The 27,239-nt window shown below is 43.5% G+C and overlaps 2 protein-coding genes across 2 annotated transcripts in view; one reads left to right on the forward strand and one right to left on the reverse strand.

Moving 5' to 3' along the window:
• LOC308280112 (inactive dipeptidyl peptidase 10-like) overlaps positions 1 to 27,239 on the reverse strand; it is a gene marked incomplete at both ends in the record, with an annotated part of 105,280 nt that overhangs the window by 19,687 nt on the left and 58,354 nt on the right. Inside the window, 11 exons of the mRNA XM_080720375.1 lie at positions 374 to 492; positions 2,266 to 2,313; positions 5,103 to 5,194; positions 6,865 to 6,972; positions 11,268 to 11,306; positions 11,602 to 11,725; positions 13,471 to 13,562; positions 17,522 to 17,676; positions 18,569 to 18,689; positions 21,426 to 21,507; positions 22,302 to 22,354. Coding sequence (XP_080576501.1) covers positions 374 to 492; positions 2,266 to 2,313; positions 5,103 to 5,194; positions 6,865 to 6,972; positions 11,268 to 11,306; positions 11,602 to 11,725; positions 13,471 to 13,562; positions 17,522 to 17,676; positions 18,569 to 18,689; positions 21,426 to 21,507; positions 22,302 to 22,354 — 1,033 coding nt within the window. The remainder of the gene's footprint in view (positions 1 to 373; positions 493 to 2,265; positions 2,314 to 5,102; positions 5,195 to 6,864; positions 6,973 to 11,267; positions 11,307 to 11,601; positions 11,726 to 13,470; positions 13,563 to 17,521; positions 17,677 to 18,568; positions 18,690 to 21,425; positions 21,508 to 22,301; positions 22,355 to 27,239) is intronic.
• On the forward strand, positions 24,970 to 26,943 carry LOC308309333 (replication protein A 70 kDa DNA-binding subunit-like; the record flags this gene model as incomplete). Its single annotated transcript, XM_080754884.1, has 1 exon — positions 24,970 to 26,943. One exon carries the CDS (start codon positions 24,970 to 24,972, stop codon positions 26,941 to 26,943), a length of 1,974 nt encoding a protein of 657 aa, XP_080611010.1.

Genomic DNA, 27,239 nt, shown 5'->3' on the forward strand with positions numbered 1-27,239 from the left:
AGTTTAGTTTGAGAGCTGCAGTCAGGGGCGTCACAAGGGGGGGGGGGGGAGTGGGACTGAGTTACTAGGGCCCAAGGTGGAGGGGCCTTAACTAAATGTTTTGAGATGGGGGTCCATGGCCAAATACATATCATTTTGGGGGTCCTTCAAATGAAAAGGTTTGAGCACCAAACAGGTTTTTCAAAAAACCTTCAAAGAGCAAAGACTTCAAAAATAGCAGATCTACAAGCTCGCAGCGCGGCACTCGGTGCCGTGCTGCGAGCTTGTATATCTGCTATTTTTCAATAGTTAAAGCATAAAAATAACGGAGTGAATCCTTGTACCCAGGGCCTAGAATTCGGTGCGACGCCCTTGGCCGCAGTGTTTCTCCTACCTTTACAGTGCAACATGGCGTGCTCTCCACTGGCACTGACATCGGCGTGGAAGAAGGTGCACTCCTCGCTCACTACGCAGGTCACACATTGCCGTGGAAACTGGCCCAGGGTCAACACGCTGCCAGAACAAAAGGGGGATGGCGGGTATAGAGAGGATACAAGCTAGAACACAATGCATACTGCACACAACATACATACAGGACATGCACACAATATACTGATGCACTCACTGTATGGTGTGAGTGCCGTTTCAATGTACAGTTGAGAGGTACATCAGACACACTGTGGGGGTATTGAGTGCTCTTTCCCTCTCAAACACCTTGTTCAAGTGTGCTTTTTGGTCTTGGTCTTGGTTTTCATCGGTCTTCATTTACACAAGTGTTTATTACCAGTCACTCGAGCACAGACAGCACACGGGTAACAACTTTGGGTACGTAGAAAAGTGCTATATATAAATCTGAGCTATAATTATTATTATTAATAAAGGACGACTTCACACATTTTCAACCTATCTTCATGATTGGTCCACTCTTCTTTTTTCAAACAAGATTACTTTTTTTATTTAGATTTTGATGAACACAAGAACAATGTCTTCCAATAGCATAAGGACTTTCCCAGAAAAGTTTCTATTAGCTTGGATTCCCTATCGATGATGTCACTGGGTAGGTGTCCACTCCACAGCCCTCCTCTGAGACACAGACAGAGTAGACAAGAATGGTGCCATATTATAATGAGCGTCAGCGATGATCAATTATATGAAGATGGGTTGGATATGGGTGAAGTCGTCCTTTATGGCACAGCAAGGGGACCATTAGATTTTTATGCTGTGAAAATGTACCCAAGGGCCATAAGGGTTAAATGTGGTTTAAACCTCACTTCTAGTGGGGCTAAAGAAGCGACAAATTGCATCAACAAGAGTGTCATATTCTATGTATTGATATGCACAGGTCTACACAATCCTTCAAAACACACAGAGGTGTAACAATAACATCAGTCAATGTTTGCCAGTTCGCATTTCACGTGGTGGTGATGTGGAACCAGAGAAAAGCCATTAGACACCGAGCTGAGGTCACATCGTCTCCTCTCAGACAGTTCATATCTTCTTATGTTCTTTCATGAATGAATGCCATATGTTATACTTAACTTCAGTGACAGTGTCATCCAAAAGTACAGCCTGCAAGGAAATGTTCTCATTCTGGGAGGTGCATTGTCGCCACCAAAGTGTGGAATGCCCCGACACCATCCAATTAAAATATGTGTATCACTGGTTTCTTTCAAAACCGGCCTGGGAAAACATCTCTCAGCATAATTTGATGCTTTTGTGTGACACTGTAGTACAGGGTTCCCCAATTAGTTTTCCCCAAGGGCCGAATTATGTCTAGGGTACCAAGCCGAGGGCCACAACAATGCAGGGGGCGATGGTGCATGGCGTTCCCGCTACTCCAGCGACAGTTCAGATATTGTCGTTAAATCTTGTATGTCCAAAACCGTTTGTTTTGCATTCATCATTTTAAAAATGATTTAAACTAGTGAAAACAGCCGATCTACAAGCACACACCTGTGCCTGTAGATCTGCTGTTTTCACTACTTTTGTGCGACGGCCTTGTATGATGAAGCAGGGCTTTACTTTGCGAAAGAACATACAAATTTGGAAATACAAGGTTTCCACCCAACAACGACGATATACTAGTGTTGTTGCTGCTCTTATACCACCATTATTACTGGGGTTGGTGGGGGCCAGACAGTAGCCCCCTGCGGGCCGCGAATGGCCCGCGGGCCGCCTATTGGGGAACCCTGCTGTAGTATGACCTAAATTGGGCATTCATTTACGGCAAAAAGTTAAAATATGGAGATAAGAGGTTTCTGCCTGACAGCAACGACTTGATGTTACCTGTAGAGATGTCTCTGTTGAGGTGAGTTCTCTGTGCTCATAAAGTACCTGTGGGGAGCAGAGCAGAGAAGTAGGACAAGGTCAAAGCATTTGACAGTGAGAAATCTTCTGCATGTCTTCATGCACCATGCATGGAACCCACCCAACCAACCAACCTATTCCCCACTGCTTTTGTGTTTTTTTATTACTGGCACAGAGCTGTATCGATTACATCAGGGGTCTTCAAAGTTTTCAGGCCAAGGACCCCTTAGATGAGAGAGAGATGAAGCGGGGACCCCCACAACCTTTTCATAGATTCCATATAGTTTAATCTTTTGATGGCACAATCATCAGTGTATTTTGGATTCTTGAACCGTCAATACTTAATAAACGTGACCTTTCACTCTGTACTTAGTATGTGATTTTTCCCCTCTATACCAAAGCTCTTTGCCTAAAATAGCCGATCTACAAGCTCACAACGCCTCGCAGCGCGATGCGTTGTGAGCTTGTAGATCTGCTATTTTTGGCAAAAGTTCAGCAAATATGGACACTAGGGTTCAAGTGGTTAATATAAAAAAGAAGGAAAAATTCTATCACACAAAGATTTGGAGGACCCCCTGTAGTATCTCTGAGGACCCCCTAGGGGTCCCGGACCCCCTGTTGAAGACCCCTGGATTACATTATAACATTATCTTTATCCAAGATCAATTAAGGGAATAAATACGACATGAGAAAATGAAAGGCTCAGTCATTTTAACCGGAACTATGTCACTTTTTTAATTGTGGGCTCGCCAGTAACTGGCGAGCACACTTTAGATATTGTCATTATTTATTTATTTATCTAGTATACTGTAGACGGGATCTTCGGTTCCGTTCTACTCCTACATACTTAGTGAGAAAATGAAAATAAAAACATCAATGTGTTCAGTTTACAGTGGCGAAGTGTGCTATTATTTTCTATAGCAATCGGCCAAATGGTGGCGCTGTAGGAAGCCTTCGAAAGTGCGATCTTTGAACAGGTATAGCTCATGCTGTGTTATACATACAGCCATGAAACCTGTATACACTTATGCGTCTCCTCATGCCGAACAACTTTTACCCTCTAACTTTTGACCTCTGACCTTTAGGTCTCCCACAATTCGGAATTATATGAAAAACAGTAAAAATCTATCTCCTCCTGGGTTTTTTCCGTTACGCGCACGAAACTTTTTTCACATGAACTTTGGACCAATACAGTCAGACTGTCTGGTCGGATTTCTTTTAAAGTGAAATATAATTTTTTAATAATTCAATAAATATTGCGGTTTTATGCAAATTATTCTTCGGCCTCTAAATCATACATGCAAAGTTACACGTTCATGGCATTTGGCAAAGATGTGGAGGGTTAGTCAAAGTATCACTGAAACCAATTTTATTCCAATCGGCCAAAGGGGGGCGCTATACGAAGCGTTTGAAAATTCAAACTTCAAACGGGCATAAGTCATGACTCGTTTCGTTTGAAGACATGCAACTTGTTACACGCGTGCTTTGACTCAAGCGGAAGACATCTGTGTCGTTGTTAAGTAAGCTCCGCCCTTCGATTTTCCGCCACTTTGAGCAGTTTGTAAAACGCGTAAACCCGCTTTTATTCTGGAATTTTCGCGTCACGTGCACAAAACTTTTTTTACATGAACTTTGGACCGATATCTAAAGATCTGTCAGATCGGATTTCTTTAATATTGAAACATGCTTTTTTAAATAATTCAAACAATATTGCATTTTTATGCAAATTATTCTTCTGCCTCTAAAACATACAAGCAAAGTCACATTTTCATGACAAAATAGTGTAGAGGGTTAGTTCAAATATCACTGAAACCAATCTTACCCCAAATGGCCAAAGGGGGGCGCTATATAATTTTGAGCAGTTTGTAAAACGCTTAAACCCGTTTTTATTCTAGGATTTTTTTGCAATTTGCATGAAACATTCTACACGCAATCTAAGGACCTTTATCTAACATGCCTATGAAGTGCACACAAAAAAATTATAAAATAATAATAATAAATATAGCTGCAAGCAGCGATAAAGTGTCCAAAGCCAAAAACACCTCAAATCATGAACACAGCCTGCAATGTGCGTGAAATCTTGCAAGCACATTCCCAATAGGTCAAGGAACAGATACCACCCTTCTTACATTGGCCTGTTATAGCGCCACCAGCGGGTCAACTTTTGCACAACACATTTTTGGAACAAAATGGACCAATCTTTGACGTCAGTAACGTCAAAGAGAGCACTGCCTGCGATCTTGACATTTTGTACTTTTATAGCCATTGTTTTCTGGCTTGAAGCGAGCCCACAATTGTTTCGAAGGAACAATATTTTTCTAGTTAATAAAATATAATTGTGTCCAATCTGTATGGTAGAATATGTTAATACACTTATATATTGCTTGTATGTTGTATTTTGTCTCCCTGCTCTTCTATTGAGACATTTAAATGTTGACCTGATGGTCAAGATTCAATTTATCCCCTGAGCAAGCAGTCAGGCTCTATTAGCTCAATGGTAAAAATGTCAGCAATCTGCGATCTAAAAGCTCACAAAAGTGAGCTTTTAGATCGCAAATGTTCAATTGGTCATACGATGAAGGACTTGAGTTGTAAAAAGTCCTATATTATTTGCTGCACGAAAATAGCCGAAGCTCACAGAAGAACACAGCAGGTCATGCATTTTTGCTATCAAAACTAAAGTTATGCTGAAAGATTTAGCAATATTTCTTGGACAATATAGGATTTATGTGGTTAATAACTAAATAAATAGACAAGTAAATAAACATTTAATTATACACACACACGTTTTTCTGACAGACATAACTTAGCCTCACAGGAGGTGGTTGATCTCGTCGTAGGATATGATCTCTGTCACCTCCCAGTCACCTGACGTTAAGTGACGCACTTCATTCTGGTCACAACGCGCGCACACACGCACACGCACACGCACACGCACACGCACACACACACACACACACACACACACACACACACACACACACACACACACACATTCAAAGTGATGACGTGGATTAAAGACAACCCACCCCTACTGCCATACTTTGGTATGAAGACATTCTTCAGTGTCCTCCCTCGCCACAGACTGCTGTCAGGCAGACACTTTGTATCTCCAAATTTCAAAATAAATCAATCGTAATTCAACGTCCGACTTCGTCGCACTACACAGTGTCACTTAATAGTAGCAAAAAATAGCCGATCTTTGGTGTGTGGATTGGAATAGAGGTGTGCCTGTCTCAATATATTCAAAAATAGCAGATCTACAAGCTTGCAGTGCGGCACTCGGTGCCGCGCTGTGAGCTTGTCTTTCTGCTATTTTTCAATAGTTAAAGCATAAAATAATGGTTAAAGTGGTTAAAGTCTAAAGTGACACAGATTTGCGTTCCCGGTCTAAATGGGGTAAATAATACATTTTCTTTGCAGTTTCCCATTTTACTTTTCAAAGAATCAAATGTTTTTTGGTCATGATTCACCAGGAGCCTGGCTTGGCTTCATTCTTCTAGGCTCATAATAATGAAAGGTACTAAAACATTTCTTTAAAGTCCTTAAATTGTCACTTTAGAAATGTGCAGATACCCTGTATGTATACACTTATACTTTGTTGGTCTGTTCACTGTTGAGTGAGAAAACAATGTTAACATTTTGCTAAACGTCTGGGGAACCCTCTGGGGGTCCCAACCCACAGGTTGAGAACCACTGCTCTAGAGTAGACACATTTTAATAGTACATATAGGATATTGAACAAATGAAAAGTATTAATGTGACCAACACATTCCATCAATTGGAACACAGGTTACTTTTTCCATTTTCTGAAGGAAACAGTTTTGGACAAACAAGGTTTTCACCAGACAGTGACAATATGCAGTATTCAAAAAGTCCTTAAATGTTTTATTTCCTCCTTTGCTTGTGTGTTAAAATCAATAAAATATTAGGTTTCAGCAAAGAGCAGCTGTGGTTTCTCAGCTGCAAACAAAAACATCCTCCCACCAGCACCTCTCGTCTAGCTTTTGCTTCAAAAAGAAATCAGCAGTGGTGTAAAGTAACTTAGTACATTTACTTAAATACTCCACTAAGTACACTTTTGAGGTATACTTTACTTGAGTATTTCTAATTTCCAATACTTTTACTTCTACTAATCTTGGATCCAAATATTGTACTTTTACTCCACTACAATTATTTGAACACTTTAGTTACTAGTTACTTTAAAGATATCAATTATAATATGATAAAACATACATGAATCACTTGTAGCCCTATTTTATACGTAGGAATTTTGAAAATAACTGATCTACAAGCTCACAACGCGTCGCATAGCGACGCGTTGTGAGCTTGAAGATCGGCTATTTTCAAACATTTAAGTACTTTTACTTTTGGTACTTCAACTATATTTTGATGCCAATACTTTTGTATTTTTACTCAAGTAACATTTGAACACAGGCCTTTTACTTGTAACAGTCGTTCTACATTGCAGTATTGATACTTTTTTAAGTAAAACATTTGGGTACTTTTTCCACCTCTGGAAATCAGAAAATAAAAGACGAGAGAGACAGAGAGAGACGTGAGGGGGTCATTTGTCACCTTCTTGGTGATCATGGTGATGTGGTGAAAGTCACCCTGACCTCCCTGTCTCACTGGCACTGTCAGGAAAAACCTGCTCCCATCTCTGGCGAACACTGGAGACTGGCTCTGGAGAAAGGTAGGGATTGTGAGAGAGAAAGAGAGAGAGAGAGAGAGAGAGAGAGAGATAGAGAGAGAGAGGATGGGACAGGCAGAGGTGCATTACAGGCGACATTGTTTTTGCATGGATGAGTTTTTCTTCAGTTGGGCACTTCCAAAGGCACTGTGTGTGTATGTGTGTGTGTGTGTGTGTGTGTGTGTGTGTGTGTGTGTGTGTGTGTGTGTGTGTGTGTGTGTGTGTGTGTGTGTGTGTGTGTGTGTGTGTGTGTGTGTGAGAGAGTGCGTGCGTGCGTGCGTGCGTGCGTGCGTGCGTGCGTGCGTGCGTGCGTGCGTGCGTGCGTGCGTGCGCACGCACTTGGCATGCGTGTGTGCGCTACTATGAGGATAATACGATCCTGTAGACAGACCAGTGACGCAGCTAGAACTCAAGTATTGGCTGGGCCTGGCAAAATCTAGGTGGGCCCGTTTGCACGCGAAGTATGCGCGCACATACAAGCTGCTGCAAGACACTTCTGTGAGCTGCTACAATACACTTCATCCCAACACATTCCCAAACATGAACTCATTAACTCAAACGTCAATAAAACAACAGTAACAACACACTCTCCCAGCCTTTACAAGCACCATAGTACTGTGTTGATGATCTCCTGATTGCTTGTGACTTTGTCACTCGTAGCAACTGAGCCCAGACACACACTGATAGACTAGCGCTGCCTACCGCATCACCAGCTTCTCACAGTAGTAGGGCTGTCACAATTATTACATAATCGTCTAATCGTGATTATTTGATCTTATCGCAATTATTTTGTCATAATCGTCATAATCGTGAATGTTGAAAAATGTCCGAAATAGTGGAAATAGCAGATCTACAAGCTCACAACGCGTCGCGTCGCATCGCGACGCGTTGTGAGCTTGTAGATAGGCTATTTCCACTATCAAAGTTATTTTTTAAGTAGTAAGTTGTCAAATATGTCAGTAATTTATTTGTGTATTTAGGTTATGTGTCATATCTGCCATGTGCAACTTCGCATCGCGACACGTTGTGAGCTTGTAGATAGGCTATTTCCACTATCAAAGTTATTTTTTAAGTAGTAAGTTGTCAAATATGTCAGTAATTTATTTGTGTATTTAGGTTATGTGTCATATCTGCCATGTTCAACTTCAAAGCCTACAAGCCAAACAGAAATGTAATTATCAACGACAAAAACACAATTAAATCGTTAATCGACAATTATTTGAGTGACAATTAATCGTCATGTAAAATGTCATATCGTGACAGCCTTAAGCTTCGTACACACCGCCGGCGAATTGGTTAATAGCGAATTAGCGTATAATTAGCTTTTTGTTTAAACCCTTATAAAGTCAATGGAAGCATCCACACCAAACGCGAATTTAAAAAAAGCGAAAAGGCGTCTGTTTTTTATTCGCCCTTGTGTCGAATTTAGCGAACGTTCAAAGGCGAATTCCTCTCTCTCTCTGTATCAAAGTAAGCTCACTCTACCCTATTTCAAGAGAGAGAGAGAGAATGGTGGAGGGACCTTCACGTTACATTGAGTCCGAGGGGAACGGAGTTTTTCTCATTTTCCGTGTCTCTCTCTGTGTGGCAGCGTGGCTGCTTCGAAAAAGTACTCGAATGTATTACTGGTAAAAGCATGGTATGTTTTAGGCTAATTTATAACTGCAAAAAGACTAATGTTTTAAAATAAATCGCTGGGTATTAAATACAAATGGATCCGAAGTGCGTAGTGGAGTACAAGGAAAGTACTGGAAATTGGACTCATCTACAAGTACAGGCTACTCAAGTAAATGTACTTTTAGTTACTTTCCACGAGCTGCTGCGGGGATCTGCCAGTATGCAGGGACACGGGCGGAGGAGGAACGGTGAACGCTCTGCTCCCCTTCCCCTCTCTCTCTCTGGCCAAATGCACTGCATGCTCAGAGAGAGGCGATATAATATGAAGAGCGCACTGTCTCGCAAATAGGGAGCGCGTGTACTATTTGTTCCCTGGACCCTGTCTCCGTTCTACTCTCTCCTCTCTTCTCTTCTCCTTTCTCCTGCGCCAGAGGCAGATAATCACCCCCTCGTTTTAGGCGAATTAAGCGAATATCATACGCATATTCGCGTCGCTTTTTGGTGTGTATGGAAAAAGGCGAATCGCGAATTCTTCGCCTTTTTGGTTCGCTTATTCACGTCGCTTTCGCTAATTCGCCGGTGTGGACAGAGCTTTACACAGTAGCCTATTGCATAGTACACAACAGCTAGTCGCAACTCGCAACAGTATTCACAAGCACCCATCGCATAGCAGCAGATTACAGGGACAATCATTTAAAAAGCCATTCGGCAAAAATGACCTTTGATGTCTTCAATCACGCACTAATCCATAATCGAGGGGACCTTGAAGGGCGGACACTGTTGTGGAGCCCACGCAATACATTCTGTCATGTGTGTCAAAGTTATACTATGTAACTTTTTTTATAAAACAAATCTTAAAGTTGTCCTAACTATTAAATCGCTAAAGTTTTAGAACACCCACTCTGTTAATTTCAGCCCCTAAAGCCTTTTGTAAATATGTTTTCTATGATCCTGGCAGGGGTCCGGATTTCGTGGCAAAATGACGTCATCTGCATCATCTGTATACGTTGTGTATACGTTGGCCAATCACATCGCGGATCATACACACGTGATAAACTACCGGCCAATCACAGCGTGTGCTGCGTGTCTTCAGGAAGTAGTCTCCCTCAGCAACAGTGTTTACGATGGTGAAGGATTCTTGCCTCTTACTCCCCAAATCCTGCTCAGAAAATTACGTTCTACCCCTCTACGGATTCGTATCGGTTTTTTGATTGATTGAAGAATTTATTAGAAGTTTGCAATAGAAAAAAGTACAGTTTCATGACAGTACAAATCACTGGTACAAGGTCAACTAAAAGGAGATCCTAGAAAGCCGAGGCTTATTTCCACAGGAACCACACTAAGTATCTCATAACATTGAAAGACAGACGGTAAAGTAAGTCGGTCGCGGTGGTTTGCGGCGGTGGTTTGCGGCCCCGCTCCGGTGGTCCGCGGCGACACCGGTCGAAAAACGGCTGAAAAAAGCAATACCGCTACTGACCACTAGTTTAGCAACTTACACAGTATAGCTTTAATATCAGGCACCATTACTCCTCCAATCCTGACTCGGTTTGTTCAAAAACGTAATAGACGTTTGGCATTGTGAGGTTAACATTTACTCTCAGAGAGGTTTCTCGTTTGTGTTTAATCTTAAACAAAGATGCGAGGTTCTGGGATGAAGAAAAACTAATCTGGCGCATTCTAGAAACACTAAATTACAACACGCACATCACACACACATGATTTAGCACAATTCATTTGTATTGGTTGAGTAGATAATAGACAGGTTGTTGTCTCCAAATCAGTAAGACACTGACACCCAATGCCCGATTTAGCAATTTAAGAGTATGAAATTGAATGCGGTGATTGCATACACATTGGGGGAAAAGAATAGGTGGGCCGTCGCCCCTGAGACAGACTGTAGCATGATAATGTTCTAAATTACTTTTGTTTTTCTTTTGGACAAGAAAGTCTACATTTTTGCATGGAATATGTGAAAACATTCAAGCTCCATATCTCAAAACCTCTCAGAATGGTTAAAGTTGTCTGTCTGTCTGTCTGTCTGTCTGTCTGTCTGTCTGTCTGTCTGTCTGTCTGTCTGTCTGTCTGTCTGTCTCTGACAAAGGAAGCCATGGTGCAGGGGCGTCACACCAAATTCAGGGCCCTGGGTACAAGGATTCACTGTGGGCCCCCCATGAATGTTAACTATTGAAAAATAGCAGATATACAAGCTCACAGCGCGGCACCGAGTGCCGCGCTGCGAGCTTGTAGATCTGCTATTTTTGAAAAATTGTGAAAATGTGTGCAAGAAACTTATGTTTATATGTCAGTGATGCTCAAACTTATTCATGTCAAGGACCCCCCAAAAAAATTATATGAATTACCCCCATCTCAAAATATTTAGTTCCAGGGACCCCCCCGGAAGCAAAATTTGAGTTACAAATGTTCGCTTAAAAAATACATATTCAAAGATTTGCACACATGTTCACGACTTAAAAAAAAAATAGCAGATCTACAAGCTCGCAGCGCGGCACTCGGTGCCGCGCTGTGAGCTTGTAGATCTGCTATTTTTCAATATCTATTACTAGGGCCCCTCCACCTTGGGCCCTGGTAACTCAGTCCCACTTTCCTACCCCTTGTGACGCCCCTGCATGGTGTTTGGTACCAGAATGAACAGATGTGTGTTCCATACCTGCTTGGAGAGCCAGGTGTCAGAGGTCTGCTCGTATCTCTGGAACAAACAACACATTATGCTGTTTCACACCGTTTCACAGGAATCACACGATTCACGACATCCAAGAAACACGCATGCACGCACACACACATTCATCACAATAAAACCGCCACATGGTGCACTAACACAGAAGATGCGCGAGTGCACCATCGGCCCACGCGTGGCCAAATACATATCATTTTGGGGGTCCTTGGCACGAAAAGGTTTGAGAAGTAACTGATTTAGAGGGCATTTGTAGAATATTTAGCGCACACACGCACACACGCACGCACACACACACACACACACACACCTGAACACAAGCTCCAGTGGTGGCGTCACAGAGCGTCAGCACTGATGCATTCTGGGACCTGTTGAGCCATCGTACCGCCAAGTGAGAGCTGCTCGCCCACTGCACCATCATCACATAGAAGTCACTGCATGACAGACAGACAGACAGACAGACAGACAGACAGACAGACAGAAGGAGAGATAAAGGGCGAGAGAGAAAGACAGAAAAAACAGAGAGAGAGAGACTGAGTGAGAGAGAGACATTGATTGATTGTTCGGTTGTCTGACTTGATTAATATGTCGTCGTTGACGGGTGGAATCCTTGCATGTCCAAAACCGTTCAAAAAATGAACTAAACTAGTGAAAACAGCCGATCTACAAGCACACAACGCCTCGCACAGCGAGGCGTTGTGTGCTTGTAGATCTGCTGTTTTCACTACTTTTGTGGGACGGCCTTGTCTGATTAAGCTTTACTTCATGAAAAAAAGTACAAATTTGAAACTTGAAGATATGAGGTTTCTGCCCGACAGTGACGATATCATCATTGTTGTTCTCCACTTTTCTGTTCTCTATGAATAGTTACTGCGTGTCGCGTGCGTGCGAGGGTGCGTGTGTGTTAAAACAAAGCAGTGGTTATCAACCCTTTTCATATCATTTCCATTGTTTATTCGGCATTTGACCTCCACAGACCACCATTTGATGAGATTGAGCCTCTGAGACTCAGACACAAAACTTGGAAAATTTTGTTATCGTTGGATACATTTTCTTCCGCGATACCATGCTGTATTGATGTGGGTGTCATTGGAGATAACAGGCAAATAACAATCAATATAGCAATTCCTCTACATTCTGTATTTGTGTAGACCTCTTGAAAATTAAGTAATGCAGATGTCTAACGATAATTTAACTCTTGAGAAGGGTCCATTTGGTTTCATCTTACGCTCTCAAGAGTTAAGGAGGCGGTGCCATAGTTTTGTACTTTTTCTGGTTTTCATGTGTCTAGGAGGTTGACAGTACTTCATTAGACCCCCTGGTGTGGTTGTTATGAGCAATTATGTATTGCCTTTGTATTTGGGTTTTAGCTGGAGGCTGCCACCTTCAAACGTGCCGGTCCAAAAACACAAGATACTTATTACATCACAGAATCAACCCCTCCCCTAATTACCATTCACCCAACATACGTGGGTGTGGCTAACTTCAGCTGGGTCACCACCCACCATGACAACCACGCATACCAATGAACTGGTGGGTGTGGCCACATAAAAACATAATTTTAACTCTTTCTGTACACTTTTTTGGAAAAAAAAATCTTCCTCCTGGTATAATCATAATAGTAGATAATCATGTTTTAGAGGGGGAAAAAATCATGGCACCCGCACTTTAACAAATTCCCCGCCATTTAACAATACCTTCGTACTCTCCCCTGCCCCTGTCTCCATAGACTTCCATGTAATTCATAGTGCACGGATCATGCACACCCATGCCTAGATAATGCACCACGTGTGTCCACATTGCTCACAGCTTTCAAACAAAAAAATCCGAATGGAAATCCGTTCAGGCATTCATGAGATAGCAGCCATTATGTTTTCCTAAAATGTAAACAAAGATGGCTGCCATGTTTGAAAGATGGGGTTGCTATGGGGGTTAAACATGCAATTTCGCGGTTGGTATCATGCCTACTACATTTTTTGGGGTCAAAACATTTTTTTGAAAAAAAAAAAAATGATTTTTTTTTTTCTCGGGATTATCGGGCCTGGCGGGGAAAGACATTGAAATAATCTCGGGACTATCGGGCCTGGCATGCAATGAGTTAAAGATCCCCACTGAAATAAAGCGTTCAAACGCGTGCCGTGTGCACTGTGCATGCATGGTGTGTCCGAGTCACCTGGACGCGAGGTGGCGAGGGGGCTGCAGGTCCTGGGAGTGTGTGACCCCAAACAGGTTGACCACCGACAGCCTGACCGTGGGGTTGGTCTGACCCGCCTGAAAACAGAGACAAACAGGTTGACCACCGACAGCCGGACCGTGGGGTTGGTCTGACCTGCCTGAAAACAGAGACAAACAGGTTGACCACCGTGCACAAGCTCACAGCGAGCTTGTAGATCTGCTATTTTTTAAAACTCTTGAAAAGTCTTTGAGTATTTCAAATACTTATGGTTTTTTGAAAAACCTATGTTTCTATGTCAATGGTGCTCAAACCTTTTCATGTGAAGGACCCCGAAAATTATATGTATTTGGCCACAGACCTCCTCCATCTCAACATATTTAGTTCCAGGGACCCCCAGAAGCAAAATTTGAGCTGCACATGTTCGCTTAAAAAATACATATATTAAAAGATTTGCACACATTTTCACGTCTTTTCAAAAATATCAGATCCACAAGCTCGCAGTACGGCACTCGTGCAGCGCTCTGAGCTTGTATATCTGCTATTTTTCAATAGCTAAAGTATAAAATAATTAAGGCCCCTCCTCCACCTTGGGCCCTAGTAACTCAGTCCCACTTTTCCCCTCCTTGTGACGCACCTGGTTACAGTGTCCATTTTAACGCCATGAATTTCACTCTGAGCACACAGCAGAGCATTAGGTCAGGCTTTCTCAAAGCGAGTGCTGTGGCACCCTATAGTGTGCCTTGACCGAAGTCCAGGGCTACCTCCGAATACTTTGATAATATTGCACTTAATGACTTGCACTTTACTGAGCTGGGAAAGGTGGCAGCATATGAGCGTCTATCCTATGGGATGCAAAACAGACCAGAGGCATTTCAGCTGAAGTGGGGGAGATATCAAACATAATATCTGGGGGGGCCGGGTCTTGGGCTGGCTCTGGGGCCCTTCTGTACAGACGTAGGGGCCCCATGCAGGCCGGTCCGGGGTAACAGCCCCCTCTGGGCAGTACAAGACCGAGGAGACAGGCACGTAGGTGTGGCACATAATGTATATTTATCCTGTTATATAAGAATGTTGTGGACTGATTGTACGAGGCTTTATCATGATGTACAATGCAAAAGTGTGTATGTTTGTTTTTTTGTTTTGTTGGAAGGGTTAGGTTTGGACTTGTCTTACTGTGTTTTGTTTGTTCTGTTCTTGTTGAGTCTTTCGTCTTGTTTTTTTTTATGGGTACACGATCCATACTGTTGAATTGATCTGGCTACCACTGTGTCAGCCCCTGTCTTGTCTGGATTGTAAAAATAAAAAATGAAATAAAAACTATAAATTAAAAAATAAATTAAAAATAACTTGCACTGTACTTGGTGAGTTCTTTTTCAGTCTACAGTACACCAAGTCTCTTCACCAAATATAAGCTCATAACGTGACGCGTTGTGAGCTTGTAGATCTGCTATTTTTGAATGTTCTCCCCCTCAAAATAGGGAGGCTGGGGTTTAAGTTGTTAAACGCCTAATGGAAACTGATCTTGGGGGTTAAAGACACATTTACCTACCGTTAATATGACATAAGATGCCATAGTAATATAATTCAAGGATGCCGTGGATGAAAAGGTTATTTACAGAGGTGACCTGGGACAATTTTTTTTTTTGAGAACCACTGGTTTAGGTTTTCAACGTTTTCTGTTTTCGGTTTATCGTCTGCAACTCGAAGATGGCTTACAGGACGGGCGTGTGCGGCTAAAAATAGTTTTCTTCGTTCTCCCTTTTGTAAAAATATCCTGTACTCCGCGAGTCACCCATCCGACACGACTCTGGAGGACTGAGTCACTGGATAATTTGCACAAAGTGGTTGCGTTGCACGGTACCTCCTGTACTGTCTGTACGTACCCGCTATTGGAACTGAGGCAGGCAACGTTTGTTTTATCAAAGTCAATGAATTACAGGCAAAACTATAACGTAATCCAGGGGTATTCAACGTTTTCAGGCCAAGGACCCCTTAGTTGAGAGAGAGATGAAGCAGGGACCCCCACAACCTTTTCATAGATTCCATAAAGTTTCATCGTTTAACGGCACAATCATCAGTATATCTTGGATTCATGTCAATTTGTGTTTTCAGATATTTAACCACTCGAGCCGTCATTACCTAATAAACTTGACCTTTCACTCTGTACTTAGTCTGCTCTTTTTCCACCTCTACAAAAAACCTCTTTGCCGAAAATAGCCGATCTACAGATCTGTAGATCGGCTATTTTTGGCTACAGTTCTCAGAATATGGACACTAGGGTTCAAGTTGTTAATATAAAAAGGATTGGAAGATTTGGAGGACCCCCTAGGGGTCCCAGACCCCCTGTTGAAGACCCCTGACATAATCATCTACTTACTTGATTTTAAGAGGTGGATAATGGATACGCTTTCCATGTCCTGCACACGTTTTTAAAATGCATACTTGTATACATTTGAGGTTGGACATTTTATATAGATTTAATCTCCTTTGGTTACTGTATACTGGTTGCTAAGGCTGGGCAATATATAAAAAATGCATCGATATCGATACATTTTTGATGCGTATACCATGCATCAACATGCGTGGTATACATGTCAATGAAGACGGCTTGAAATGAGGTACTGGTGTATGTGTCAAATTAATTAACAGACACACTATGCATGCACGCACCACATGCAAAAAAGTAATCTGTAACCAGGTGTGGTTATTTCAATAAAACCATTGTTGGAAAATGGAAATGAGGCATTTAATGTCTTTATTATGTGTACTGTGCAGTGTGCAATGCATGGATATGCTATTCATTATCTGGGTTAGGCAGGCAGTGGACCTAAAGCAGAAAAACATTACAAATGATATAATGCAATTGTTTTTATTAATATTGTGAGTAATATCAATATCGAGGTATTCAACAACGTTATTGAATATCGAATGTTTTTCCGAATATCGCCCAGCCTTACTGGTTGTCCTTCATGATTTAATAAAGAACTATTCCTGGAACTATTTTTGTGGGATGTGCTTGCCTCCTCCTGAACTCTATATGCACATTTCTGTTGTCATGAAAAAAAGAAGAAGGAAAAAAAAACATCTATCGGGAGACCACAAGGGGAGTTCCAGTAAATGTAAATTCCCATCGTAAGGAGGTGTCATTCACTGCTGACGTTATTTCTGTCTTGTTTAGAACATGTATTATTGTGTCATTTCTTTATACTATGTCGATGAAGTGAATACATACTAGAGACCACAATGGAAACAACAAGTCTCCAGGACTTTTTTGAGTTATACTTTTAGCCTTACTGTCTTACTGTGCCACGTGCTGTTTACATTGTTTGTTGTGTGCAGTACTGTAATCCTTTGGGGGTAATCATACCATGGGGTATGGGTATTGTAGTCCTTTGGGGTAGGTGCAGTCTTACCATGGGGCATGGCTATTGTAGCCTTTGCGGTAGTCTTACCATGGGGCATGGCTATTGTAGTCCTTTGGGGGTATTCATACCATGAGGTATGGCTATTGTAGTCCTTTGGGGTAGTCTTACCATGGGGTATGGGTATTGTAGTCCTTTGGGGTAGTCTTACCATGGGGCATTGGGGCATGGCTATTGTAGTCCTTTGGGGGTAGTCATACCATGATACCCCCCGGCTCCACCGGGCACGTCGAGCGTCGCGTCAACGTCAACGCTGGGAACGCTCCCGTTTGAATTAATGAAGGGTGCTCCACTGCCGACGTCAACGTCAGCGTCGGACGCTCAAATTTGCCCCGGTTCATTTTTTGACGCCGTCCGACGCCGGCACGACGCCGTCATTTTGGTGGAGCCCTAGCCTTATATGGCTATTGTAGTCCTTTGGGGTAGTCTTACCATGGGGTATGGGTATTGTAGTCATTTAGGGCAGTCTTACCATGGGGTATGGGTATTGTAGTCCTTTGGGGCAGTCTTACCATGGAGTATGGATATTGTAGTCCTTTGAGGTAGTCTTACCATGGGGCATGGGTATTGTAGTCCTTTGGGGCAGTCTTACCATGGGGTATGGGTATTGTAGTCCTTTGGGGCAGGCTTACCATGGGGTATGGGTATTGTAGTCCTTTGGGGTAGGTGCTTCCAGTGAACTGGGGCAGAGCCATGTTGGGCACCAGGCTGTCGTTGATGGCGAGGTAGGCCAGTCTGTCCCCGTCAGGAGACCACCAGTGGGCCAGATGGGAGTGCAGGATCTCCTCTAAGTAGAAACAAACACAAACAAGCAATTTTATCCCAAGTGTCGAACTTTGGTAGAATCTTGTGTTGTTGAGCTATTCGGTCATGACATAAGTCCACATCATTTGCTTTGCCTGCGTTTATTTGTGTGCTAAAAGTGTGATTTTAACACCTGTTTCGCCATACATCCTCACCAGCTCAGTGGTGACTCTGACTACAAGCGTCCGTCCTGAGTCTGGGAGGTCAGGGTTCGCCCCCCTGGCCAGGTCATACCAAAGACTGTCTATAGAGATGGGACCCAATGCTTGGCACTCAGGATCAAGGGTTGGATTGGGGGTAAGTCCTGTGACATACTAGCATCAAGGCGGTGTACTTGTACATCACGCCGCCTGGCGCTACAGAAACAAGAGATAGGCTCCTGCCCTATGGGCCTCATATGCATGGCTCGGCAAGGCTTACTTCACCACACATTGAGAGTGAATGGAACGACTACTTCCATTGCCTTGATCACAGAGCACAAATGGACGATGTTTGGATTTACAGTACATCATGGCCAGGTGACTACAGTATACAACCGAGGGTACCATGAAATCCCCAAATCGTTAAATGATCAATACTATTGTGCTAGCCTGGTATCAATAACATTTTAGGGGTTTCTGATCCGGTTGGGAGAAGAAATAATTTTACATCATCATGTTGTAGTCCACAAACCAAAACACGGTGCACCTGCAAATGATTCCCCTTTTTGTTTCTTTTGGTATAATAATCATTTGGAATGTTCATCATTTATTCTAACTCGTGGTGCAACTAGCGAGAATAAACTAACTGATTCACAATATGTGGGGAACTGAAAAAATGCAAGACTTTGCTCTGAGGTGGAAAGTCTGGTGACGCGAGGTTACTGTTGTGCTAACCTTCGTACAGCCAGTCAGCCATCCCGTTGAAGATGACCCCCTCCATGCCTGAAGAGGTGATCCTCAGAGACTTGCTCCTGACGTCTGACTGGTAGTAGATGTTGTTCTCAAAGATGTAGACCTGACCCAGAATGAGATGACAGCACCACAAGAATATTCATTTAAAGGTAGGGTAAGTGATTTCATTTAGTTCAAATAATAACAAAATGGGTCTATGTTCTGAAAGTACTAGATACTATAGAGCAGGGGTCTTCAACGTTTTCAGGCCAAGGACCCCTTAGTTGAGAGAGAGATGAAGCTGGGACCCCCACAACATTTTCAGAGATTCCGTATAGTTTCATTGTTTGACAGCACAATCATCAGTGTATTGTGGATTCATGTCAATTTGTGTTTTCAGATATTTAACCACTTGTACGTCTTGGACCGGATCGCTGCCCTAGCGGTCCAGGCACCTAGGCTGCAATGCCTAAGTTCAACACCCGATCCCGACTACCTTTCGTCTCTCTCTCCCCATTACCTGTCTATCTACTACTGTACATACTATCAATAAAGGCAGAAAATGAGGCCAACAAAAATATCTCAAAAAATGTAATAAAAAGAACGGCCTACTCTATCATACCACAGCGTCACACAAAAGCATCAAAAGTAGCAGATCAAAAAAATCTACAAGATCTACAAGCTCAAAACGTTTTGAGCTTGTAGATCTTGTAGATTTTATTTTATTTGAATCCTGAAAAGTAACAGTTTGGGACATAATTATGAGGTTTCCACCCGACAGAGACGACATGATCCACAATGATCCATTGTTTACACTTTCACACTTACATTAACAAGGAGGAGTAAATTGTGCGGATGCCATAATAACACTGAAAATGCAAATTTCACAGAAAGTCCGATCCAACAATCTGGCTTGAATGATGTGGCAAATCTCCCACTGATGGGAGAGAGGAGAGCCAGCAGGCAAATACTGTAGTGTAAACCAGAATGCATCACAACACCAGTTAGTATGGCATGGTAATAATTATGATGATCACTTCTTCATGCAATTTGTCTTGATGCATCAACTGAACGTGCAGAATGCAGAGTGACCATCATGTACGTATAAATATTTTTCAATATCAATATTTTTTGATTGGTGGTTCTAGGTTTTCAAAGTGCATATCTTTGTACCGCAACGCGTACCCAAAAACGTGTAATAAGCAGACATGGCAACCCTGTTCAGAAGCGTGCACGGTCGCATCCTGCTAATCCATACCATAACTGACCCCATCACAATCAGCGTAAAGGTGAAAAGGTCAGGAACAGGTGGGCAGATGTTCATGAAACTTAGCAGAAGCAATCACTACGCTGACACAGGATTACATTTCGTAAAGTTCAAGGTCACAATCGAGAGGACCATGGTACAAGAGATGCTGTATGTAAAATGAAGTCAATTTGGTAAATTAACGGAATGTATCTATAAATAAATATACTGTATTTGCAGCTCTGTAATCTCTCTCTCTGTCTCTCTGCCTCTCTCTCTCAATTCAATTCAATTCAGCTCTCTCTGCCATCTCTGTGTGGATTTTGGCAGCTGAAGGCTTCATGCAAAATGCAGTGGAACAATGGCTTCACAGCAGGGGGAAACCTCACCCGGATAACATGCCCACGGGAGTCAGTAGAAGCAACACAAATTCATTAATCAGGACAGAGACAGAGAGAGAGAGAGAGAGAGAGAGAGCGAGCGAGTGAGAGAGAGAGAGAGAGAGAGAGAGAGAGAGAACTGAATAACAGTGAGACAGAGCAGGCACGTGCAGTCGTGCACACATAGATATCAAAGGGGGCTCGAGCCCCTACCCTTTTATCTGTCTGTAAAAAAGTGCCCTCTCGAGAACCATGAGTGCAGTTTATACTATGGTGAAAGAAATGCAAATGCCCTCCAAACTCTCCAGAACTTGAATGCAACTTGAATTTCATCTTATGTTGAAAGAATTGCCCTCTCTGTGTAGAAATCCATGCCATTACGCCACATCTCCAGTATTTACTTGGTTATGCCTAGTTCAGTGTGGTATCACGCACCGAAAATAGCCGACCTCAAAGCTCACAGCGCGTCGTGCTTGTGAGCTTGGAGGTCTGCTATTTTCGATATTTTCACCAAAAGGCCTTTATAGACATTTCAGCCCCTGCCTCTAACATTCTCTGCACGTCCCTGAGACAGTGTCACAGAGAGAGGATTAGGGTGGGAGTTGGAGCAACAAGCACATGCACCATCACGCGCACCATGCAGCATTCATGACACACGTCACCCAGGGACGTGCTGGACCCCTGATTCAGCCTGGGAAAAAGAGTTGGAGAGGCCCTCATTGAACGCTATCTCCCTCTATAGCGCTGCTGCTACGCAAACATTTGCCATTTTAGATCATGACAAGTGACAAGCCAGTGGGCCAATTACATGAGTTATATTTCGTTGTTGTCGGGTGGAAACCTTGTATGTCCAAAACAGTTTGTTTTGTATTTATAATTTTTTAAAAGATTTAAACTAGTGAAAACAGCCGATCTACAAGCACACAACGCCTCGCGGTGCGAGGCGTTGTGTGCTTGTAGATCTGCTTTTTTCACTACTTTTGTGCGACGGCCTTGTATGATAAAGCATGTCTTTGCTTTGCGAAAAAATGTACACATTTCAAACTTGGAGATATGAGGTTTCTGCCCGACAATGACGATTTACTTTGTTGGCCGCCCAGAAATGGAACGAGCCGACATTTTATTTTTATTTTGACTGTCCGGGAATGAGCCGGCCGTTCGGGAGTTGTCCCGCTTTTCCCAATGGCTAGCACGACCCTGCACGTCACCCAGGCAGGCAGACAGACAGACGTACCAGCTGTTGTCCTCGTCTTCCCCAGGCAGCGTGTTGAAGCACTGCATCCTGGACCTCTGGAGGGTTCAACTCCAACACCTCCCTGACACGCACACACGCATGCATGCACGCACATACAACGCACATACACGCACACACACACACATACATACACCATCTGTTGCTGGATACATACTGCCACGGTGTGAGCATCCGGGTGATACAAACGGCAGCATTGAAATGTAAATTTTCCCATCCAAAAGAGGTGTCATTCACTACCACCATTTTTTCCCCTTTCTCCTTTGTAGTTTGTTCTAGAGCAGGGTTCCCCAATAGGCGGCCCGCGTGCCATTTGCGGCCCGCGTGCCATTTGCGGCCCGTGGCGGGCTACTGTCTGGCCCACACCAACCCCAGTAATAATGGTGGTATAAGAGCAGCAACAACACTAGTATATCGTCGTTGTCGGGTGGAAATCTCGTATCTCCAAATGTGTACGTTCTTTCGCAAATCATACAAGGCTGTCGCACAAAAGTAGTGAAAACAGCAGATCTACAAGCACACAACGCCTCGCGGTGCGAGGCGTTGTGTGCTTGTAGATCGGCTGTTTTCACTAGTTTAAAACATTTTTAAAATGATAAATTCAAAACGAACGGTTTTGGACAAGATTTTCACCCGACAACAACGAAAGCTGTCGCTGGAGTAGCGGGAACGCCACCGTCGCCCCCTGCAATGTTGTGGCCCTCGGCTTGGTACCCTAGACATAATTCGGCCCTTGGGGAAAACTAATTGGGGAAACCCTGTTCTAGAGATTGATCGGTGAGTGATCGCGATCGGCCGATAATGCCTCATGGTACGACACAGAAGTAGAACATTGAGCATTGAGGTGAAATGTCGTACCTGGTGTCGAGGTCGTAGAGGATGTAGGACGCCGTGTACGAATAACGATACACCTGCAATGACAACACCATGCATGCAACTTAGTGTTTGACGTCCTTTTGTTCGACACTGGGAGAATCGCTTTCATGTTTTTACCGTTTGCCAGCACCTGTAGCGTAAAGCAGTGGTTCTCAACCTGTGGGTGGGTGATCTACAAGCTCACGACGACTCGCGTTGCGAGGCGTTGTGAGCTTGTAGATTGGCTATGTTCCCAATATTTATCTGTGGAACCGAGTTGTGAGCTTGTAGATTGGCTATGTTCCCAATATTTATCTGTGGAACCCAGTTGTGAGCTTGTAGATCTGCTATATTCAGCATGCAACCAAGTGTAAAATCAGTCATTACAACACCACCAAGGCCCGCCAAAATACGTTTTAGTCGACTAAATCAACCTTAGATTTAGTCTAATAAAATCTTATGGTATTTAGTCAACTAAAACTAGACTAAAAGTAAAACATTTCAGATGACTGAAACTAAATTAATTGTATTCAAAAGACTATGACTAAAACTAAATCAAAATTTGCTGTCATAATCAACACTGATTCATACAACGATGGCAGAGGAAACCAAACAAGGCACCAACCTGCTCATCGGGAGCAATTAGGGGTTCAGTGTCTTGCTCAAGGACACCAACTCCGGGGTAGCCCGGGATCGAACTGCCGCTCTACCTCCAGAACCACTGCCGCCTCTAGGGGCCTTTTTTCTCCCTCCACACAAGTGTTGTTTTTTCACTGACGAAAAAAGCTGTGATGACTAAAACTAAGACTAAATATATTGACAATTTCGTCAACAAAATTAAAACTAGACTAAAACATTAGGGAGGGACTAGTGGTTTTATGTTTGGTTGCTCTCAGGTGTTGCGTGCTGAAAATAGCCAATCTACAAGCTCACAACGCGTTGCAGCGTGACGCGTTGTGAGCTTGTAGATCTGCTATTTTCAGCACACAACCAAGTGTAAAATCAGTCATTACGATGCCATCAAGGCCTGCCAAAATACATTTTAGTTGACAAAATCAACTGTAGATTTAGTCGCCTAAAACATATGATATTTAGTCGACTAAAACTAGATTAAAGCTAAAACGTTTCAGGTAACTAAATTATGACTAAAATTAAATGTCATTTTATTCAAAAGACTATGACTAAAACTAAATCAAAATGTGCTGTCAAAGACAACAATACTCCACACCAAATCTACTCACCAAGTATAGTTGATCTACAAAGCTTTACAACGATCGTTATCCTTCATTTACATCTTCAACAGTGCAGGTTGACACGGTTAGAACACCACCGCTTTTTGAATCTCCCGAATTCTCTTGTACACCAAACAACAACAAAATAAGCAAACATTTCAAATCTGACAGACTGAAGAAGTTGACAGAAATATCGACTGAAGGAGACAAGACGGCTCAAAACCTGTTTTGTGGGCGATTGTTTCGCTCCCCAGCCGGTGCAATATTTATTATTATATTTCTAACGCCTGGTGAGACTTCTTCAGCATGTAAACAAAGACCCAAATCAATGAGGGAAAAAAATACCTTGACTGTCAGACGAGGTAGAAAGCCACCCCCACACACCCACACACACATACACACAAAGGCACAGAACAATACACAAGGACACACACAAGCTTAAAGTCACAGTGTTACACAGAGACACTCTGTTGTGGGCTTGGACCTAACTGGGAACTGTGTTGTGACTGTGAGTGATCGTGTTTGATAGTGTTGTAGTCGAGTTCACCTGAAGTCAAGACCAAGTCCAGGAGGGGGTGGGGGGGTGGGGGGGGGGGGGGGGGGGGGGGTCTGAGTCGAGACCGAAACCCACAAGGGTCGAGGCCAAGTCAAGACCGAGACCAGTTTAAAACAAAATAATAATAATAATAAATACATTGAAAACTATGGGTTTTATTACTAAACCATTTACACACATCATCTAGTAGTTCATCAATGAAAATCATCAGCTTGCTCTCTTAATAATGTTAATGCAAATAAACTCCTCATAATATGGGGATACAATTATTGTGGGCTCGCTGAAAGCGAGCACACGTATGTTATCCTCATTATTTCTTTATTTATTTATCTATCATACATATCAAGTTCTCCTCAAAACTTTGGCACCTTTCTACTCCTACATACTTACACCGAAAAACACAATTCAAACATCAATGTGTTCAGCTTCAATGTGTTCAAACATCAAAGTGTTCATGCTCGGCCGCCGGCGAGCATATGGAGATCTTTTATGGTTGGTGATGATGTTGTTGGCTTTTATGGTGGTGATGATGACGTCGTCGCCCGATTGATGATGTCACTCAGTGTTTTCCCAAGGGTTTTCCCCATTGGATGACATCAGCACAGACACACACACAGATGTAGATTTCCCTAATTTATAGATATAGATGATGACACGCATATATTGTATGTGTGTCATAACGTAACATGTGACATAAGATACTATATATATAGTATGTTACGTCACAAACGTAACATGTATTTAAACGGAGACCACTTCAAACGCTGGACCTTGTGAAGACCTTTAAATCATCCATCCACGGGGCAGAGTCATAATAGACACAAAAACATAAGATAGGCGTAACATTAGCTATTGGTCTCATGAAGTATTGAGAAGTGAGAACATGTCTGCAACATTAACCGAGGGGGGCATTGAGGCCCTGCTGAAAGGTCGGGAGACGAGCCCAGTGGTGGTGCTCCAAATGTTGAAGAAAGAGTTCAAAGTCAGGTCCGACCGGCCTGCTGGCCGACCTGGGTTCTGGTTGATGGCGATGAGTGATGGCGTACATTATTACAGCATATTCAGGCTAGCGCCCCAGTTGAACCATCTGACTGAGCTGATGGCTGATCACTGTGTGTGCCGGTTGAATAAGTACACCACCAGTCCACTGCCAGATGGAAGAACTGCGGTGCATATATTGGAAATGGAGGTAGTGAAGTCGGCTGAGGAAATCGGAGACAAGATTGGAAATCCCAGTCCATATACAGGCTATGGCACGACTAAATCTCCCAAGGAGCCCGTTCCAAGCACCTCTTTCTCTCCCCAGAAGCCCGTTCCAAGCACCTCTTTCTCTCCCCAGAAGCCCAGTCCAAGCATCAGCTCATTCTTTCCCTCTGCCCAGAAGCGTGGTCCAAGCACATACTCAGGAGAGCACAGTGTGCTTGGACCTCCTCAGAAGCGCTCTCTAGGCACCCACATGTCTTCATCTCTTACACCTGCTGCACGTCCTGCAAACAGCTTTACGTCTGCATCACCCGCGAAGATCCCTCATCGTACCCCCGCAATTCCTATTGACTGTCTCAGCCCCTACCAAACCAGGTGGACTGTGCGAGCTCGTGTGACTAATAAGAGCAAGGTCCGTCCATACAACAACCCCCGAGGAGAGGGCAAGCTCTTCTCTTTTGACCTTGTGGATGAAAGCGGGGAGATCCGGGTCACAGCCTTCAACAAAGAGGTGGACACGTTCTCCTCTTCAGTGGAGCAGGGCAACGTTTACCTCATCTCCAAGGCAACAATAAAGACGGCCGACAAGCGGTACTACACAGGGAAGAACAACTACGAGATGACACTGAACAAAGACACCACCATCGTGGCCTGTGACGACAGCCCAGACATCCCCACACTGCAGTTTGACTTCGTACCCATTGGTGAGCTAGAGAACAGGGACCCGGACACCTATATTGATGTGATCGGAGTGTGCACGAGTGCTGAGGAGGTGTCTCGGATCACGACTAAAAGAGAGGGCAGAGACGTCTCCAAGAGAGAACTCAGCCTAATGGACACCAGTGCCAGAGAGGTGAGAGTCACCCTGTGGGACGAGCAGGCAGAGAGGTTCGATGGCTCTGCTCAGCCCATAGTAGCCATCAAAGCGGCTCGCCTGTCAGATTTCGGAGGCCGATCTCTGTCGGCGTCGTTCGGTTCAACGGTCGTGGTCAACCCAGATATACCAGAGGCCTTTAGCCTTAGAGCATGGTACGACAGGGAGGGCCAATCCTTAAGCAGCCAATCCCTGACACAAACCAGTTCACAGAGGGGCGTAGCCACGGTCAACTGGAAAACCCTGGGCGACATGAAGAATGGACCCCAGGGACAGGGAGAATGGGCGGATTACTACAGCTGTGTGGCAACGGTGATCAACATTCGTAAGGACAACTGCCTGTACCAGGCTTGTCCGCGTGCAGACTGCAACAAGAAGGTTGTAGACCTGAAGAATGGGAAATACCGCTGTGTCAAATGCAACCAAGAGTCTCCCAACTTCAAACACAGACTTTTACTGGCCGTCAGTATAGCAGACTCCACGGATAACCAATGGGTGACATGCTTCCAGGACACCGCTGAGGTGCTGCTGGGTCACAAGGCAGAGTCACTGGGACGTCTCAGAGACACGGATGAGACTGCGTTCGACAGCGTGTTCCACAAAGCATCCTTCACCACCCATGTCTTTAAAAACAGGGTCAAGCTGGAGACGTACAATGATGAGAATCGTGTGAAGACCACAGTGATGGAGATCCAACCAGTGGACCACGTCGAATACAGCAGGAGGCTGATCAGCAACATCTACAGAACATCACTCCCTGTAGCATCCGCCGTGGCCTGAAGACTCACCTCTTCAGAATCCGCCTAGGCCCATAATGAAAACTAGATAGCGTTTTTCAGTTTTTTTTATATTGATTAGGTGCTCAGTCTACTTACGTTATTTTTGTCTAGATTGATATTTCTATGCATTTGATAACCTTGCTTATTGTATTGATGTATTACCTTGTTTATTGTGGGCTTGTCTGATAGACGAGACCAGTATGTTATACCAAAACTTTAAAAGGTCAAGATTATCCTCCTCAAAAAAAAATCACCGACAGTACAAAGGCAGAGCCTTTAGCCAATGAGGAGCAGCAT

This window comes from Nannobrachium achirus, assembly GCF_963921795.1.
Source record: "Nannobrachium achirus genome assembly, chromosome: 24".
NCBI lineage: Eukaryota > Metazoa > Chordata > Actinopteri > Myctophiformes > Myctophidae > Nannobrachium > Nannobrachium achirus.